General features: G+C 34.5%; 1 protein-coding gene across 1 annotated transcript in view; it reads left to right on the top strand.

The window, feature by feature from the left end:
- Positions 1–512: 512 nt before the first annotated feature.
- cacna2d4a (calcium channel, voltage-dependent, alpha 2/delta subunit 4a) overlaps positions 513–16,031 on the top strand; it is a 54,759-nt gene continuing 39,240 nt past the window's right edge. The window contains exons 1-23 of the mRNA XM_073838854.1: positions 513–964; positions 1,950–2,031; positions 3,819–3,935; positions 4,059–4,118; positions 4,202–4,364; positions 4,442–4,573; positions 4,905–4,965; positions 7,473–7,623; positions 8,395–8,469; positions 8,555–8,644; positions 8,729–8,842; positions 8,934–9,012; positions 10,513–10,646; positions 10,839–10,856; positions 11,562–11,639; positions 12,616–12,696; positions 12,866–12,940; positions 13,044–13,130; positions 13,237–13,308; positions 13,423–13,484; positions 14,392–14,459; positions 14,551–14,596; positions 14,684–14,781. Of these exons, the coding sequence (XP_073694955.1) occupies positions 873–964; positions 1,950–2,031; positions 3,819–3,935; positions 4,059–4,118; positions 4,202–4,364; positions 4,442–4,573; positions 4,905–4,965; positions 7,473–7,623; positions 8,395–8,469; positions 8,555–8,644; positions 8,729–8,842; positions 8,934–9,012; positions 10,513–10,646; positions 10,839–10,856; positions 11,562–11,639; positions 12,616–12,696; positions 12,866–12,940; positions 13,044–13,130; positions 13,237–13,308; positions 13,423–13,484; positions 14,392–14,459; positions 14,551–14,596; positions 14,684–14,781 (2,035 nt within the window). The 5' untranslated portion in view covers positions 513–872. The remainder of the gene's footprint in view (positions 965–1,949; positions 2,032–3,818; positions 3,936–4,058; positions 4,119–4,201; positions 4,365–4,441; positions 4,574–4,904; positions 4,966–7,472; positions 7,624–8,394; positions 8,470–8,554; positions 8,645–8,728; positions 8,843–8,933; positions 9,013–10,512; positions 10,647–10,838; positions 10,857–11,561; positions 11,640–12,615; positions 12,697–12,865; positions 12,941–13,043; positions 13,131–13,236; positions 13,309–13,422; positions 13,485–14,391; positions 14,460–14,550; positions 14,597–14,683; positions 14,782–16,031) is intronic.

Raw genomic sequence — 16,031 nt, 5'->3', positions numbered from 1 at the left:
ACAAAAAGATTTTAAGTTGTCAAAGTAGATCTGTGTAATTTCATGATTAATGTGATTAACCACATTTGTGTGAACACTTGTGCATACACCGTTCATTTTTTAAGCAAGGATGCATTAGACTGTTTAAAAATTTAAAAAGTTTTCAGAAAAATATTAATCAGCAGAACTGTTTGCACAAATCAGCATATGATAATGATTTTTGAAGGATCATGTGACACTAAATATCATGTGACACTAAAGAATGGTTCTGAAAATTCAGCTTTGCATCACATCTGAGAGATGCACTCCTCTCACTCACCCTTTTCTCTTTTACTTTATCTCTCTATTCCAACACATCTGCCCCTCACCCACCCTTACATCTTCTACGTCTCTCTCTCTCTCTCTCTCTCTCTCCAATGTGGGAGTGAAGAGTAATCCATGTGGATTATCATAGTGGGGAGGGCCAACTGATTGTGTGAGCGTATCTGCTTCTGTTTCACTTCCTCCCAGCTGCGTTGAACATAAGAGAAACCGAAAGACAGGTGAAACTGCAAAAGTTACCAGCTGGCCAGTCAGTTCAAGTGAAGACATCATCGGTGGGACTCTTAGAGGAAGAAAGAGCGTGATGAAAAGAATGATGGAAATATGAGACGTAAACATCAAGCGGGGATGATCAGTAATGGGGAAAACAGAACTGGATGTCATTACTTCAGAAGAACATTCTTGGAAGTTTTTTGTGTCACCCAAAAACACACTTTTGAAGCTTCCGGAGTTTCTTTTGTGTCCGTTCTGATATCAAGACCAGACTGGAATTACCGCACACCTTCTGACTTCAGGCTCCGGTGAGCTGGAGAACATACACACTGCTGTTTTATGCACGTGGCAGGCGGTTAATGGATAGGATGAGGAGCATCACACTGCTCTGGGTGCTGATTTCAACATGGACCATCCAAACACAAGCTCAGATGAGGATACCGCCTGAAACGTGAGTCCAGTTTATCTCAGCACGAGTTTAGCTGTATTAACATGCCAACAACCCCATGAATATAAAATCTGCACAATGTAAGAGAGAGCTTTAGGCTCCTTTATTGATTAATATCTCACACTTGCACTCTACCCTCACACATTTATATAGAAACTCAAAGCAAATATATGAACCACTAATAGTACTCCTTTGATTCCTTAAGCAGAACTGCAGTATGTCTCCAAATCTCATCTTAATGCTTGCAGGTCATGATCTGCACACCTCCTGTCACCCCTTGTATAAAGCCAAAATACTGTAAGCCAAAGCTTAACCTCCACTGGCAACATTTGCTCAAAATCCACACACACAACCTGTCTGAACAGACTTTTTGGTCCCTCTGAAAGCTAATTTAATTCCTGAAAATCAAACTATGGCAAACACAAACCTTACTAAGCTTAAAATCTTTAACGGTCACACTGGCAGAGTGGCAAAAGTGGAAATTTCCCTCACTATTAGTTGATGATAGCAGCCTAAAATCCTCTACTTTGAGCTACCACTGATCTTAAAAGTGACAGTTCACCCCAAAATAAATATTCAGTCATTAATTACTCACCCTCATATCGTTTCAAACCTCTAAGACCTTTGTTCATCTTTGGAACACAAATTATGAAATCTGAGAGCTTTCTGACCCTGCATGGACAGCAACGCAACCACGTTCAAGACCCAGAAAGGTAGTAAGGACATTGTTAAATTAGTCCATGTGACATCAGTGGTTCAACCTTAATTTTATGAAGCTATGAGAATACTTTCGGTGTGCATTTTGCTTCATAAAATGCAATGAGAATCATGTCACATGGACTATTTTAACAATGTTCTTACTACCTTTCTGGACCTTGAACATGGTAGTTGCGTTGTTGTCTATGCAGGGTAAGAAAGCTCTCAGATTTAATTGTAAAATGTAAGAAAGATGTAATGCCTAATGCTTTTCTGTTTGTATTTTGAACAGGGTTCAACAGTGGGCTGAGACCTTTGGAAAACAGCTTTTGGCCTTGTCAAACAGATACTCAGGCGCTCAACTCTTACAGAAGGTTTGTCTATGGAGACAGTAGAAGATGAAAATCTGATTTTATCCCCAAAGCAATCAGAGATATTTCTGCTATTGTCTGATAATCTGCAGAGAAAGCAGATTTTATCCGTAAATCACTAACTGCTAGTAAATGTCAGATGCAGCTGTGTTTAGTTATCTGACATCTGTTTGAATTTACACTACACTCTAATTAACATTACTTTGTACTGTTAACCATAGACCCGGTGCCAGCCTATAAGCAGCCCCATCTGCCTACCAGAGAGTCATATAACGACCAGTTTATATCTGACCTGAATATGTGGGCGTTCTTTCACCTTAAGGGCCTTTATTAGTGGAGCACAACAGCAGGATGTGCCTGAAACAGTGAGGCAGGAAGAGGATTAACCTTCCCAGACTGCTGCATCTCCTCCTCCCTCTATTCTTTTTCTCTCGTTTTTTTTCCCCTTTTGTTTTTGTGTCTCTAATCTAAGCTCAGAATAAAGCCTGGTACTCTTACAGTGTGTTGTGTGGAGGTGGATTATCCCTGTCTGACCTCCTGCTTCCTCCTGGCCTCTATGTGCAGAGAGCAGGACTCATTGCTTTGGACACAGATTGAGATTCTGCTCAATGTTGGCCTTTGATACTGAACAATGATGTAGAACTTGGCCTTTGCTTTTGCGGTTATCAAAGTGATCTGCTGTTTATTGTTTTCTGAATTCTGACTTCAACAGTGCATTGCAAAACAGTGTATTACAGAAACAGCATGTTTGTGAATTGCTGTGATGCTTATCATTCCTCTGTATTGCAAAGTGACCTAGGTGCTTTATAAAATGAAATTCTACCTCTTCAACATCTTCTTATTATTCTTCATATTATTAATTTACTCACCCTCAAGCCATCCTAGGTGTATATGACTTCTTTTCATCTTTTTTCAGACAAATACAATCTGAGTTATATTACAAATGTCCTGGCTCTTTTAAGCTTTATAATGGCAGTGAATGGGTGTTGAGATTTTGAAGTCCAAAAAAGTGCATCCATCTATAATTAAAAAAATGCCATATGGCTTCAGGGGGTTAATAAAGGCCTTCTGAAGTGAATCGATGTGTTTGTGTAAAAAAAATATCCATATTTAAAGCTTTATAAACTGTAATCTCTAGCTTCCGTTAACTGTTGTACACGCGTTCATGAGAGAGTAGCGTTCCAGCAGATAACATGACTAAGGCATTGCGTAAGCTCCGGTGAGAAGTCACGGGGAAGAGAGAGCAAAACAAAACATCTCTCATGAATCAGAAGTAAAAAACAAGGATATGCAAAGAAAAATGTTGGATGATTTCGATATAAGCCAAGAGGAGGCTGGTTTTCCTTGGCTGTAAACAAAACTCGGTTCTCGCAGTTTTAAATATTTTTCTTACACAAATACATCGCTTCACTTTAGAAGCCCTTTATTAACCCACAGAGCCGTTTGGAGCACTTTTAATGATGGATGGACACTTTTTTGGGTTTCAAAATCTCAACACCCATTCACTGCCATTATAAATATTGGAAGAGCCAGGACATTTTATAACTCTGATTGTATTCGTCTGAAAGAAGAAAGTCATATACACCTAGGATGGGTGAACTATCCCTTTAAATCTGTTTTCAAATATGTTTTTTAATGGAAAAACGTATCTTTTAGGAGTAGGGTAAAGCTAATTAGAATTATAACAGCCTACCCCACTAGTCTATATTAATATTAATTAGCTTTATATTAAAAACTAAAAAAACTATGGCATGGTACCTCTTTATTAAAGTAAATGTATGTGTCTGTAGAAATATAAAGATGTGGAGCCCATAGTCAAGATGCAGGAAGTGGATGGTTTAAAGATGGTGAAGGAATTTGCTGAAGATATGGAGAACATGCTGGGCAGAAAGATGAAATCCGTCAAGGTCAGAGATATCAGTGTTTATAAATGTCTTCCTATCAAAATGATTTGTTATGGAATCATTTCAGTTTTCAATAAGAAAGTCATCTCCTGAATTTTTTTTTTTTATGTTTGTTTTGATATATAGAGAATGGCAGAGACAGTAGAAGATGCAGATCTTTATCATGAATATAATGCAACATTACAGGTGAGCTGTCTATCCATTCTTCCATCTCCTTAAGCTTCTATCCATCCCTCGATCTATATTCAAATTAATTAGTTTTTCTGCAGTTTGACTACTACAATTCCATGATGATTAACACACTGGATGAGGATGGGAACTTTGTGGATCTGGGGGGTGAATTTCCTCTGGAACCGAATGAACACTTCAACAAACTGCCTGTCAGTACCCAGCAAAGTGTCATACAAGTGCCCACCAATGTCTATAACAAAGGTAAGATGCAGAAATGAAACAGTCCACTTTCATCCCTAATTAGAAAAAGATAAAGCAAATCTCAATTTGTCTTCCAGATCCTGATATTCTGAACCAGGTTTTTATGTCAGAAGCGCTGAATGACATTTTTACCAGTAACTTTGAAAAGGACCCGACTCTAACCTGGCAGTACTTCGGCAGCTCAACAGGATTTTTCAGACTTTACCCTGGTAATCTTTACACAACAGCCTTACTACTTCAAATGCACCATTGCAAGTTACGGGATGAAACATAGCACACATAAATTACAGCGTTTGAACATGCATTTTTCAGACAGAGAGTTGAGAGTCTGACTGACATGGAATTACTGGTGTAATTAGTGGTGACAGTGACTCAGGCTCTTCTCTCTGCCTCTCTCATTCATCATCATGTCATCACACTATTGACACAGTAACAAAACCGATAAACTCAAGCCTCCTAGATCTCACACACATGAACAAATAAATCCCTCTCTCGCATGGAAAAGAGACTGTAATCATATCTATTTCTATACTCTTTAAGGTATCAAGTGGACACCTGATGAAAATGGAGTAGTCACTTTTGATGGCAGGAATCGCAACTGGTGAGTATAGGTTCAAAACTGCAACAAATGTTGGATTACTGAGTGTGATAGATGTTTTTCACCTCTATTAACCATTAAGAACTCAAGAGGGACATCAAGATTAGTGATTTGGCTGCAGTCCAGGGTCAAAGGGCTGCAGGTCTGATCTCAGTGCAAGATTTTAATCTTTATTCCTTTCCGTGACTGACTTGCTGCATCTGCCCAGTTTCCTCAAACACCTTCTGCCAGGACTAACACTATTACAGCTAATGCTCACAATCCCTTTAGCAGTAACGAACGCAAAGTACAGGCCCGTTGTCTTGTGTTACGTTCCTATATCTGAACAGCTAAAGTAATCACTGTGCTGCGTTTATGTAATTTGAGTAGTTCTGTTATATTAATAAGTTAAATAAACACAAGTAAGCTAATTCAAAATGTGAATAGCAGACTACTACTGGAATGTTCAGTCTTAAGTTTCAGTCTCTCTGTCACCTTCTTATGGTGATCTCATTACTTCCTTCTCTCAGAACATTACGTAGATGAGATTTCACACACTGTTATCCGGTTGAGGAATTATTACTGTGAAAGGTCTCGAGTGTTTGTCTGTGGTCATCTGAGCTAGTGTTATTGTAGTATTTATAAACTACTTTAGTATTTATTCGTATTTTGAACTTCTATTTTTAGAATCAGTTTTCATTTTAATTTGAATTTGTTTTAGTAATTTTAAAAACAGGCAATTCATTTTTCCAGCTTCTGTCTCTTTTCTTGAAAAGAAGTGTTTATTTAGACGCACATGACTTTATGACCACATCAAATGGGAGACTTTTCAGATACACACTCCAACTTCACTTCAGTACCAAGTGCTAGTCTAACGAGCGAGGGAAAGGTACAGGTGACTAAGCAGCTTCAGTTAAACGACAGTGACAGTTGTCAGGCCATATGTCAGTAAATACGAATTTATCTGTCCTGTTAGCTGGTATACTGTGTTCGTAGCACATGTGCTTCAAAAGCACGTATCATTTCATATTAAAACATTATGCGCATGCGTGTCAGATCTGCAACACGTTTAGTAGTGGCAGCTCTTAGAGTAATAGCAGCCAAATAACCCAGCTGCTGTGATGTCTATTAATTAAAGAACAAAAGGTGCCTTTAAGGAATCATCTATTTTTAATTAAGTATTTAGTGTTTGATATCTCAATTCAATTTCTGTATATGTCCTACTTGCTGAAGAACAAAGTTTTTTTTTAAGTCTAACAAATGTTAAAATTGATAGCTCTCAATTATACTGTAATGTTGAATGGCTATAGTCAATTGTTAAATATTAGGAAAAAAGAACAATTTCCTAGAGACATCAATAACTCACCTTCAGTCATAAAAAAAATTAACAAATTCTAAGATTGTACTGTCTTTTTTTGTTGTTGTTTATACATTAATTTGAAGACTGAATATGAAATTACCATATTGACCCAAATATAAGCCGACCCTGGTTATAAGACGACCCCCTTTTTTAAAATGTACCTTTTGGAAAAAAAAACTTTTTGAAAACCAAATCTTGTGTTTTATTAAGGGAAAAAAATCTTTAATATAAGCCGACCCCCTTTTTTAAAATGTACCTTTTGGAAAAAATGTACCTTTTGGAAAAAAAACTTTTTGAAAACCAAATCTTGTGTTTTATTAAGGGAAAAAAATCTTTAATTAGTTTATATTGCATATTTTTCCTTTTTTAGTTTTTATTTTTAAAGTGTGCTAAATACTGGTAAAATGCACCAACAATAAAAAATATACACTTTTTGATACACCATAAAAATATCAGGTCATCTCATAGTAGCCAACCAACATTTCATTAAGAGTCTTCAAATCTGAGTACTGTCTGACGTTTTAAAATCACTTACAGAGGAAGTTTGGTTCCATCAGGCTAACATGACCGTCAAGACTCATGCTGCTGTAAGCTTTTCTTTTTCTTTTGTTTTCAATCGCATTGCTCTAACATTATGGACAAACATTACATTACGTATTTCTTGGCACACTGGTTTTACGCGAATTTGGCGCCACATATAGTTTTAGGTGTATTATTGACATGTCAAAGTCTAGACCCTGAATATAAGACGAATGTGTTTTTTCAGATGTATTTCCAAGAAGAAAAAAAAAGTCTTATATTCGGGTCAATATACGGTACTACAATATAAAATTATAATTAAAAACTTTAATGTTAGGTGGGAATAATTAATTTCAGAAAAATGTGTGATTAATTTGTTTTCTTAATCGTTTTTTTTATCGACTGACAGCACTACTCTTTAGCTTTTATTTATGTTGTTTCAGTTTTAGTAATTTTAGTAATTAAAATGTATGTATTGCCAACATTTCTAATATTGCTTAAGTTTAGGTTTTTCATCTAATATTTAATATTTATTTTTCAGCATTATTTCACTAAAATTAAACCATTTTTAATAGTTGTAGTCAACAAAACTGATTGTTAGTATTTCTTTAAAAATTAGGCGAACATTTCAGTTTTTTTTTCTCCTTCTCAGGTACATCCAGGCAGCCACGTCTCCCAAAGACATCATTATTGCTGTGGACATTAGCGGAAGTATGAAGGGTTTACGGCTCACCATTGCTAAACACACCATCAACACCATTCTAGACACACTTGGTGAAAACGACTTTGTCAACGTCATTGCGGTAAGAACAAAAATCCTCTACACTCATCTGGACCATTGCAGATCACAATGTGAGGGGTGTTCCTCGGGGCTCTGTTTTGGGGCCTCTTTTTTATTATTTACATTAATAACCTTGACTTTAATTTTAGTAATATTATTAGTAATGTTAATTTTCTTTTTTTATGCTGATGACACTGATTTATTGTAGCGCACCTAAATTACACTAAGCGTGTAATGTAGTGTCCTCACTACAGAGTGCTTTTGATGTTGTGCAACAAAGGCTTTGTTGCCTAAACTTGACTTTGAACTAGTGCTGTCAAAATGATTAATTTTTCCAATTTAATGGCATTACTTTCAGCAACGGCAGCTCTTAAAGTAATAGCAGCCAAATAACCTAAAAACCAAGCTGCTGTGATGTCTGTTAAGAAAGAATAAAAGAAAAAAGAGGAAATCAATAACTTTCGTAGCTTTAAGGATATTTAATTTAGTTCTTAGTGTTTGCTAACTTTTAGTTTCTGTATATTTTCCACTTGCTGAAAGGCACAGGTAAATAATGGGTTTATGTGAAGATTGTTTTAAGTTCACTTAAATTAGAAGTTGTTATTTTTTCAAGTTTTTCATTTTTTCAACATTTAGTAAATGTTAAAACTGATAGCTCTTAATTATACTTTAATGTTGAATGGCTTTTGTCAATGGTTAAATATTAGGAAAAAAATTATTTCCTAAAGACATCAGTACACCTAATATTAATAATAACAATATAAATAACACCTAATATTTTCTCTCTTTCTAGTACAGTGATTATGTCCGGTATGTAGAGCCCTGTTTTAAAGGCACACTGGTACAGGCCGACCTTGATAACCGTGAGGTAATGTTTTCTTTACTTGCACAGAGCAGTCGATTCAGTTGAGATTTTAATAATTACTGCATTCATTCATCCTATTTATTTCTAGCACTTCAAACTTTTGGTGGAAGAGTTGCAGGTGAAGGGTGAAGGAAAGGTGAAGAAAGCCATAAAAGAGTCCTTCAAGATTCTCAACGAGGTAAGAGTTAGTGTTTGAGGGGATGAATACACAGTATATCCATATGGAAATATTGCTATATCAAAAGTTTGTTTGTGTGTGTAGGCAGCAGCAGAAGGCAGGGGTAGTTTATGTAACCAGGCAATTATGTTGATCACCGATGGAGCCATGGAAGATTTTCAGCAGGTGTTTGAGGAGTTCAATTGGCCAGAACGCAAGGTACCAAATACACACAAACACATAGAGAGTCACTATGGATACATGCTTAACATGTGTGCATAATCTGATAAAACAATATGCTCTCAAACAGGTGCGCGTGTTCACGTATCTGATTGGACGAGAGCTAACATTTGCTAACAATGTCAAATGGATTGCATGCAACAATAAAGGTGAGATCTACCTTAATTAAAACAGAGGATTATTGGAAACGACCTGAGCTAGTCACATCTATTATTTGTAAGGAAACTGTGCACACTTTGTACAATATTTATAATGCATACTGACTTTCTTTCCAGTGTTTCCTAAACCGTTGTTTTTTTCTGAGCACTATAGTTAAAACATATAGCATTATTTATACACAACTACAATATTTATTAATATTTTAAAAATAACTTTTTATTTTTATATATACGCTACCAGTCAAAAGTTTTTGAACATTAAGATTTTTAATGTTTTTAAAGAAGTCTCTTCTGCTCACCAAGCCTGCATTTATTTGATCCAAAGTAGAGCAAAAAGTGTGCAATTTTGAAATATTTTTTTACTATTTATTTAAAATAACTTATCTATTTGAATATATGAAATGTAATTTATTTCTGTGATCAAAGCTAAATTATTAGCATCATTACTCTTTAGTGTCTTAAGTGTCATATGATCCTTCAGAAATCATTCTAATATGCTGATTTGCTGTTTAAGAAACATGTATTATTATTATTATCATCAGCATTTGAAACAGTTGAGTCCATTGTTTTAGGATTCTTTGATGAATAGAAAGCATTTATCTGAAATAAAAAGCTTTTGTAACATTATACACTATACCATTCAAAAGCTTGGCATCAGTATATTATTTTTTTTAACATTTCTAATGTTACAAAAGATTTCTATTTCAGATAAATGCTTTCTATTCATCAAAGAAACCTGAAAAAAATCTACTCAGCTGTTTACAGCATAATAATAATAATAATAATAATAATAATAATAATAAATGTTTTTGAGCAGCAAATCAGAATATTAGACAAATTAATTAGACAAAAAAATACATAAATTACATTTTAAAATATATTCAAATAGAAAATATTTAAAATATTACTTACTTAAAAACTTCTGACTGGTAGTTTAACTTCAGTTTTTATTTTTACTAACTAACTACTTTTGATTTTACTAACTTTCTTCAATGCTTTTTTTCATTTTGACATTTTTTATTTTATTTTTTATATTTCAATATATTGTTAACTAATTTATTTTCCCAATTTTAGATTTAGTAGTACAAAACTTGTAAAAAAAACTTTAATTTATTTAAAAGTTTAATTGATTTTTATTAAAGTGTAATATATATTTTGCTTTATTTCAATTTCATTTTAATTACCATGTTTTTATATAGTTCTAAAACTAACAATGACAACACTGATCACAAAAGGCAGTTTGACAGACTTGTGCAAAATTAAACTGACAGTAGAAATGTTCATGACTTTTTAGCTTTTATTAATTTACCTTCCTTCTTCAAACCTGGAAGCGACAATTTAAAAAAAAAATCTTGATATTTCTGTTCTTTCCACAAGCTGTTCTAATAGAATTGTAATTAAATTGTGTGACAGTTATGCCCTCTGCTGGTAACCGATCAATAAATCAATCACATGTTCTCATTACTGTTGTTTTTGTGTGCTTGTAATTAGGTTACTACACTCATATCTCTACTCTGGCGGATGTACAAGAGAATGTGATGGAGTATCTTCATGTGCTGAGCAGGCCAATGGTCATCAACCATGACCATGACATAATTTGGACAGAGGCTTACATGGACAGTGTGGTGAGCCGCTTACCTTTTATCGTTCACTCTCTCTTTTCTTTTGTAGACATCAGTCATGTTGCATTTTGTCCGAAAACGTCATATTGATCATTTTTGCCTTCATTAATCTTGAACATTTCATATTGTAATTTCATTAGCAGAACATGATCTCATTACGTCTGTTACTCTATTATGTCTGTCATCCCATTTCAGCTACCCAATACAGCTGAGGTAAACTATTACATTCTCCGCAGTAGATCAAAAATGATCCTGTACACCTAAATGCAGTAGTTCATGTGTTCTGGCAATTTAGTTCCTTAAAGTTCCTTGTTAAATAGAATTTAGTTGCAATTAGAAGTTCTGATACCTGTGAAGGTTTTAGTGTAATCAAACATCTGGTAGATTTTCACTCAAAAATTGAAAGTGATATGCAGGTTTAGGCCAAATAATTTTCACAAAGGTGCTACACGCAATTTCTGCATCGATTATGTGGATTTAAATATGGTAAGTGTGTTACATAGAGCTGAGAGGGCTAATTTCAATGTGTAAGATTTGAATTCTGTGGAAATGGAGAGGTTTCTAAAGAATTATGTGGGATTTTGAGATGACTACACTGTCCTACAAAGGCAATAGACAGTAAGTACACTACTTGAAAATAAGGTCTCTTAGACTATGATCTGTCTTGTAGCAGATGGGTTTGGCTCAACTATTTGGCTCTACTCCCTCAGGAAATTGATATAAATTCTTTAAAAACTCTGGTTGTGTTTGGTAGAACAATAAGAAACTGATTCCACCTACCAGAGAAGCTCCTGCTTTTGATGGAAGTAATCTATGGTCTTGTTCAGCTTGCTGTCCACTTCACAGGCCTTGCTGGGATTTACCATCAGTTCAGTCTATGTCGTCTCTCTCTTCCTCTCTGTCTCTCTCGTCTTTCAGCTTTTTAACACACAAGCTCAGAGTTTGCTGTTGATGACCTCTGTGGCTATGCCTGTGTTCAGCAAGAAAGAAGAAACGGTGAGTTACCAAAAACACTTAAACTTAAAAGCTTCAGCTCTCTCTGAAATGACTCCTGACCTGCCTAATATTAAGGCAAAGTGTAGCTTCACACACAAAAAAAATCTATTTTATTCAGTTCATCATGTAATTCAGTTATTCAACAAGAGGGATGAAAGAAATGTGAATGGGTAAAAATGAAATGCATAATAAAAATGCTAAAAGTTATTACTGTTGTTGTCATGATAAAAGCCATGACCTAAATAAAGGAAAAATAAAAGATAAAACTTGTTTGAATAAATAATGAGGATAATAATAAAGACAGGTTTTGAATGAAATGATTCAAAAACACTGCAGCTGCAGAAAGGCAACTGAACGACTCTTTTTAGTGAGTCGAATCATTGGGATGAATCAAAATGCTCAATATTTAGTTATTTTTACTTGTTAATGTAGCGTTTTCCAGTTACACTGGGAGTTCGTGATACTGGGAACTGGGATAATGTACAATATACTGGAAGGAAGCTAGTCACATCCTTGTTTATAAATCATCGCTAGTAAAGCATTAACTCTCATATAATCCAACAAAACCATTAAATTTATAATATATAACACTCTCAACATGTTTGTCGAATATATACGGCTACATTTTGAATGTATAACCCGACTTTTGTACCTAAAAGGCGATAAGGTTTGTAAATAACACGCTCAGGCGACATTTCCTCACAAACGGCTTTCCCGCGCCTGACGACGAAATGAGCTCGGGAACGCGCTTATATAACCAGCCAGAAGTAATCAATAGCTGATGTGTCTTTGACAGGTGTTATTAATATTTAAATAGTTTACGTTTCTAACCATTTATACATTATATTATCTTTCAATACAGTTCAATTCATTCGTTTCTATTAAAAATTAGGTTTTTTGGTGGTCAAATCAAATTAAAATTTGATTAGAGATTTGTATTGTTCATTATTCTAAATTTGCTCTTTCTTGTGTGTAGCTGTCTCATGGGATCCTCCTTGGTGTGGTTGGCACTGATGTCCCCTTAAAAGAGCTCATGAGATTGACTCCTCGATACAAGGTGCCCTCATAATGTCTTATGTCAATAATTTAATATCTTTTCTTTTATTGGGTAGGCTTTATCTATGAGATAAGAGTGATTACTGACCATTTAGACTTATTTAGACTTAATAATACATGTGATTTTACTTAATTATTCAGTGTTTTGACTCTTTTCTTTACTGTTTTAGCTGGGAGTTCACGGCTATGCATTCTTAAATACTAATAATGGCTATATACTCTCTCATCCTGACCTTCGACCCTTGGTGAGCTCCACAATATTCCCTTTAGAGATTGTATATAAGAGCTGATTACATTGTGTTATTAGTTTTGGATCACATTAACGTTGTTTTCTATACTTTGTGTTAGTATAAAGATGGTAAGAAACTGAGGCCAAAGCCGAATTATAACAGTGTGGATCTGTCAGAGGTTGAGTGGGAAGACACAGAAGACACAGTAAGTGGAACAACACACACATTCACATAAATAAACATCCACACACTCTCATCACACCATTTTTAGATCAATCGCTTCGAGGTGTTTGTGTGTTTTGATCCTCTAGTTGAGAACAGCGATGGTAAAAGGGGAAAGTGGGACACTCTCTCTGGACGTCAGAGCAACAGTAGAGAAAGGAGTGAGTTGATTTTGACCTTTAATTCGTTTCTCAGCTAAAGTTAGGTTTACTTTTTCATCTCATAATAAACTACTGTGACTGTTATACTTACATGCTGATATCTTCCCTTCTCAGAAAAGAGTTGTTTTCCTGAAAAATGAATATTTTTACACTACCATTAATGAAACTCCATTCAGGTGAGTAGTGATTTAAACATATTTGTGACCTAGGACCACAAAACTAAGTGTTGAGATGAATAAAAAAAAACTTTCCATTGATGTATGGTTTGTTAGGATAGGACAATATTTGGCCAAGATACAACCATTTGAAAATCTGCAATCTGAGAGTGCAAAAAATATTGAGAAAATCGCCTTTAAAGTTGTCGTAATAAAGTTCTTAGCAATGCATATGTGACCCTGGACCACAAAACCAGTCTTAAGTCGCTGGGGTATATTTGTAGCAATAGCCAAAAATACATTGCATGGGTCAAAATTATTGATTTTTCTTTTATGTCAAAAATAATTAGGAAATTAAGTAAAGATCATGTTCCATGAAGATTTTTTGTAAAATTCCTACTGTAAACCTATCCAAATGTAATTTTTGATTAGTAATATGCATTGTTAAGAACTTAATTTGGAGAAATTTAAAGGTGATTTTCTCAGTATTTTTATTTTTTGCACCCTTAGATTTCAGATTTTCAAATAGATGTATCTCGGCCAAATATTGTCCTATCCTAACAAACCATATATCAATAGAAAGCTTATTTATTGAGCTTTCATATGATGTATATATCTCAGTTTTGTAAAATTTAACCTTATGACTGGTTTTGTGGTCCAGGGTCACATATTGCTAATCAGAAATAGTTTTGATATATTTACAATAAGAAATTGACTAAATATCTTCATGGAACATGATTTTTTACTTAATGTCCTAATGATTTTTGGCATAAAAGAAAAATCAGTCATTTTGACTTATACAATGGATTTTTGGCTATTGTCACAAATATATTCATGCTACGAAAGACTGGTTTGTGGTCCAGTGTCACATATAAATCTCTGTTAAGTGTGAGACTTCTGGACTAATATTGTGTGTTTCTGTTATCAGTCTTGGAATTGTACTTACCAGAGGTCACGGGAAGAATGTTTTCATCGGAAATGTTTCAGTTGAAGAAGGTAAAGACTTTCAGATTAGTACCTGCAAAATAAAGATCATTTGCCTGCCTCTGTTTGTAATTCCTCTCAGCTGTTGTTTTCCTGTTTAAAGGCCTACATGACCTGACTGCTTCTGATGTTACTATTGCTAATGAATGGTAGGTGTTATCAACGACCATATTAGACTGTTTTTAACATCTGAAATGACAGAACATACTCTAATCTGATGGTATTTGATATTTCAGGACATACTGTGAGACTGACATCGATCCACATCACCGCAAACTGACACAGTTTCAGGCTGTCGTTCGGTACCTAACAGGAAAAGAACCAGACCTGGAATGTGAGTTCTATTTCACTAGACAAGAAGTTTTAACCTGGTATTTCAGTTTATACTTGTGTACTTATGTTGATTTATATTCACATTCAATTACAAATAAGCAAAAACAAAAGCATTCTATCACAAAAGTAGTCAACAAGGTGCTTGAAACTGTAAATTCTGTCATAATTTACTTACCCTTATGTTATTCCGAACCTACATAAGTTTCTTTCTTCTGCTGAGCAAAAAAGAAGATATTTGTGACTCTGGACCACAAATCATCTACTGAACAAACAGGCTTTCCATTAATGAATGGTTTGTTGGGATAGGACAATATTTGGCCGAGATACACCCATTTAAAAATCTGGAATCTGAGGTTGCAAAAAAATCCTAATATATATCCTAATGATTTTTGGAAAAATCGATAATTTTGACCCATATTGTTGGCTATTGCTACAAATATACACATGCTACTTAGGACTGGTTTTGTGGTCCAGGGTCACATGTGGTAACCAAACAGTTGACAGTAACCACTGATTTCCATGCGTTTTTTTTTTTTTTACCATACTATGAAAGTCAACAGTGTGCTCAACAGAAGACAGAAACTCATACAGGTTTGGAAAAACTTGACGGTGAGTAAATGCCAGAATTTTAATTTTTGGGTGAAGTGTCCCTTTAAGCAACAAACACAACATAAATTCCCTGTTTCAAAACGCAGTTTGCTTTGTGAAATGCACATTTCATTGTTTACTGTAAAATATCAATAATAATTGTGACCCTTGACCACAAAACCAGTCATAAGTGTCAATTTTTAGAAATTGAGTTTCATATATTATCTGAAAGTTGAATAAATATGCTTTCCATTGATGTATGGATTGTTAGGATAGGACAATATTTGGCTGAGATACAACTTTCTGAGGGTGCAAAAAAAGCAAAATATTAAGAAAATCACCTTTAAAGTCAAAATGAATTTCTTAGCAATGCATATTACTAATCAAAAATTATTTTTTTATATAATTATGGTAGGAAAATATCTTCGATACGAAATATCTTTATGGAACATGATCTTTATTTAATATCCTAATGATTTTTGGCATAAATTAAAAATCAATCATTTTGATCCATACAATGTATTATTGGCTATTGCCACAAATATACCCATGCTACTTAAGACTGGTTTTGTGGTTCAGGGTCACAATTGGTCATTTGAATTAAAAATAAACCTATACTTGCCACATGCAAGGTTACATTTAGGTTCGGATGTTACTTTGGTA

This window comes from Garra rufa, chromosome 4 (assembly GCF_049309525.1).
Source record: "Garra rufa chromosome 4, GarRuf1.0, whole genome shotgun sequence".
NCBI classification, from domain to species: Eukaryota; Metazoa; Chordata; class Actinopteri; order Cypriniformes; family Cyprinidae; genus Garra; species Garra rufa.
The sequence above is the reverse complement of the archived record's forward strand: the minus strand, read 5'-3'. Positions and strand labels throughout refer to the sequence as shown.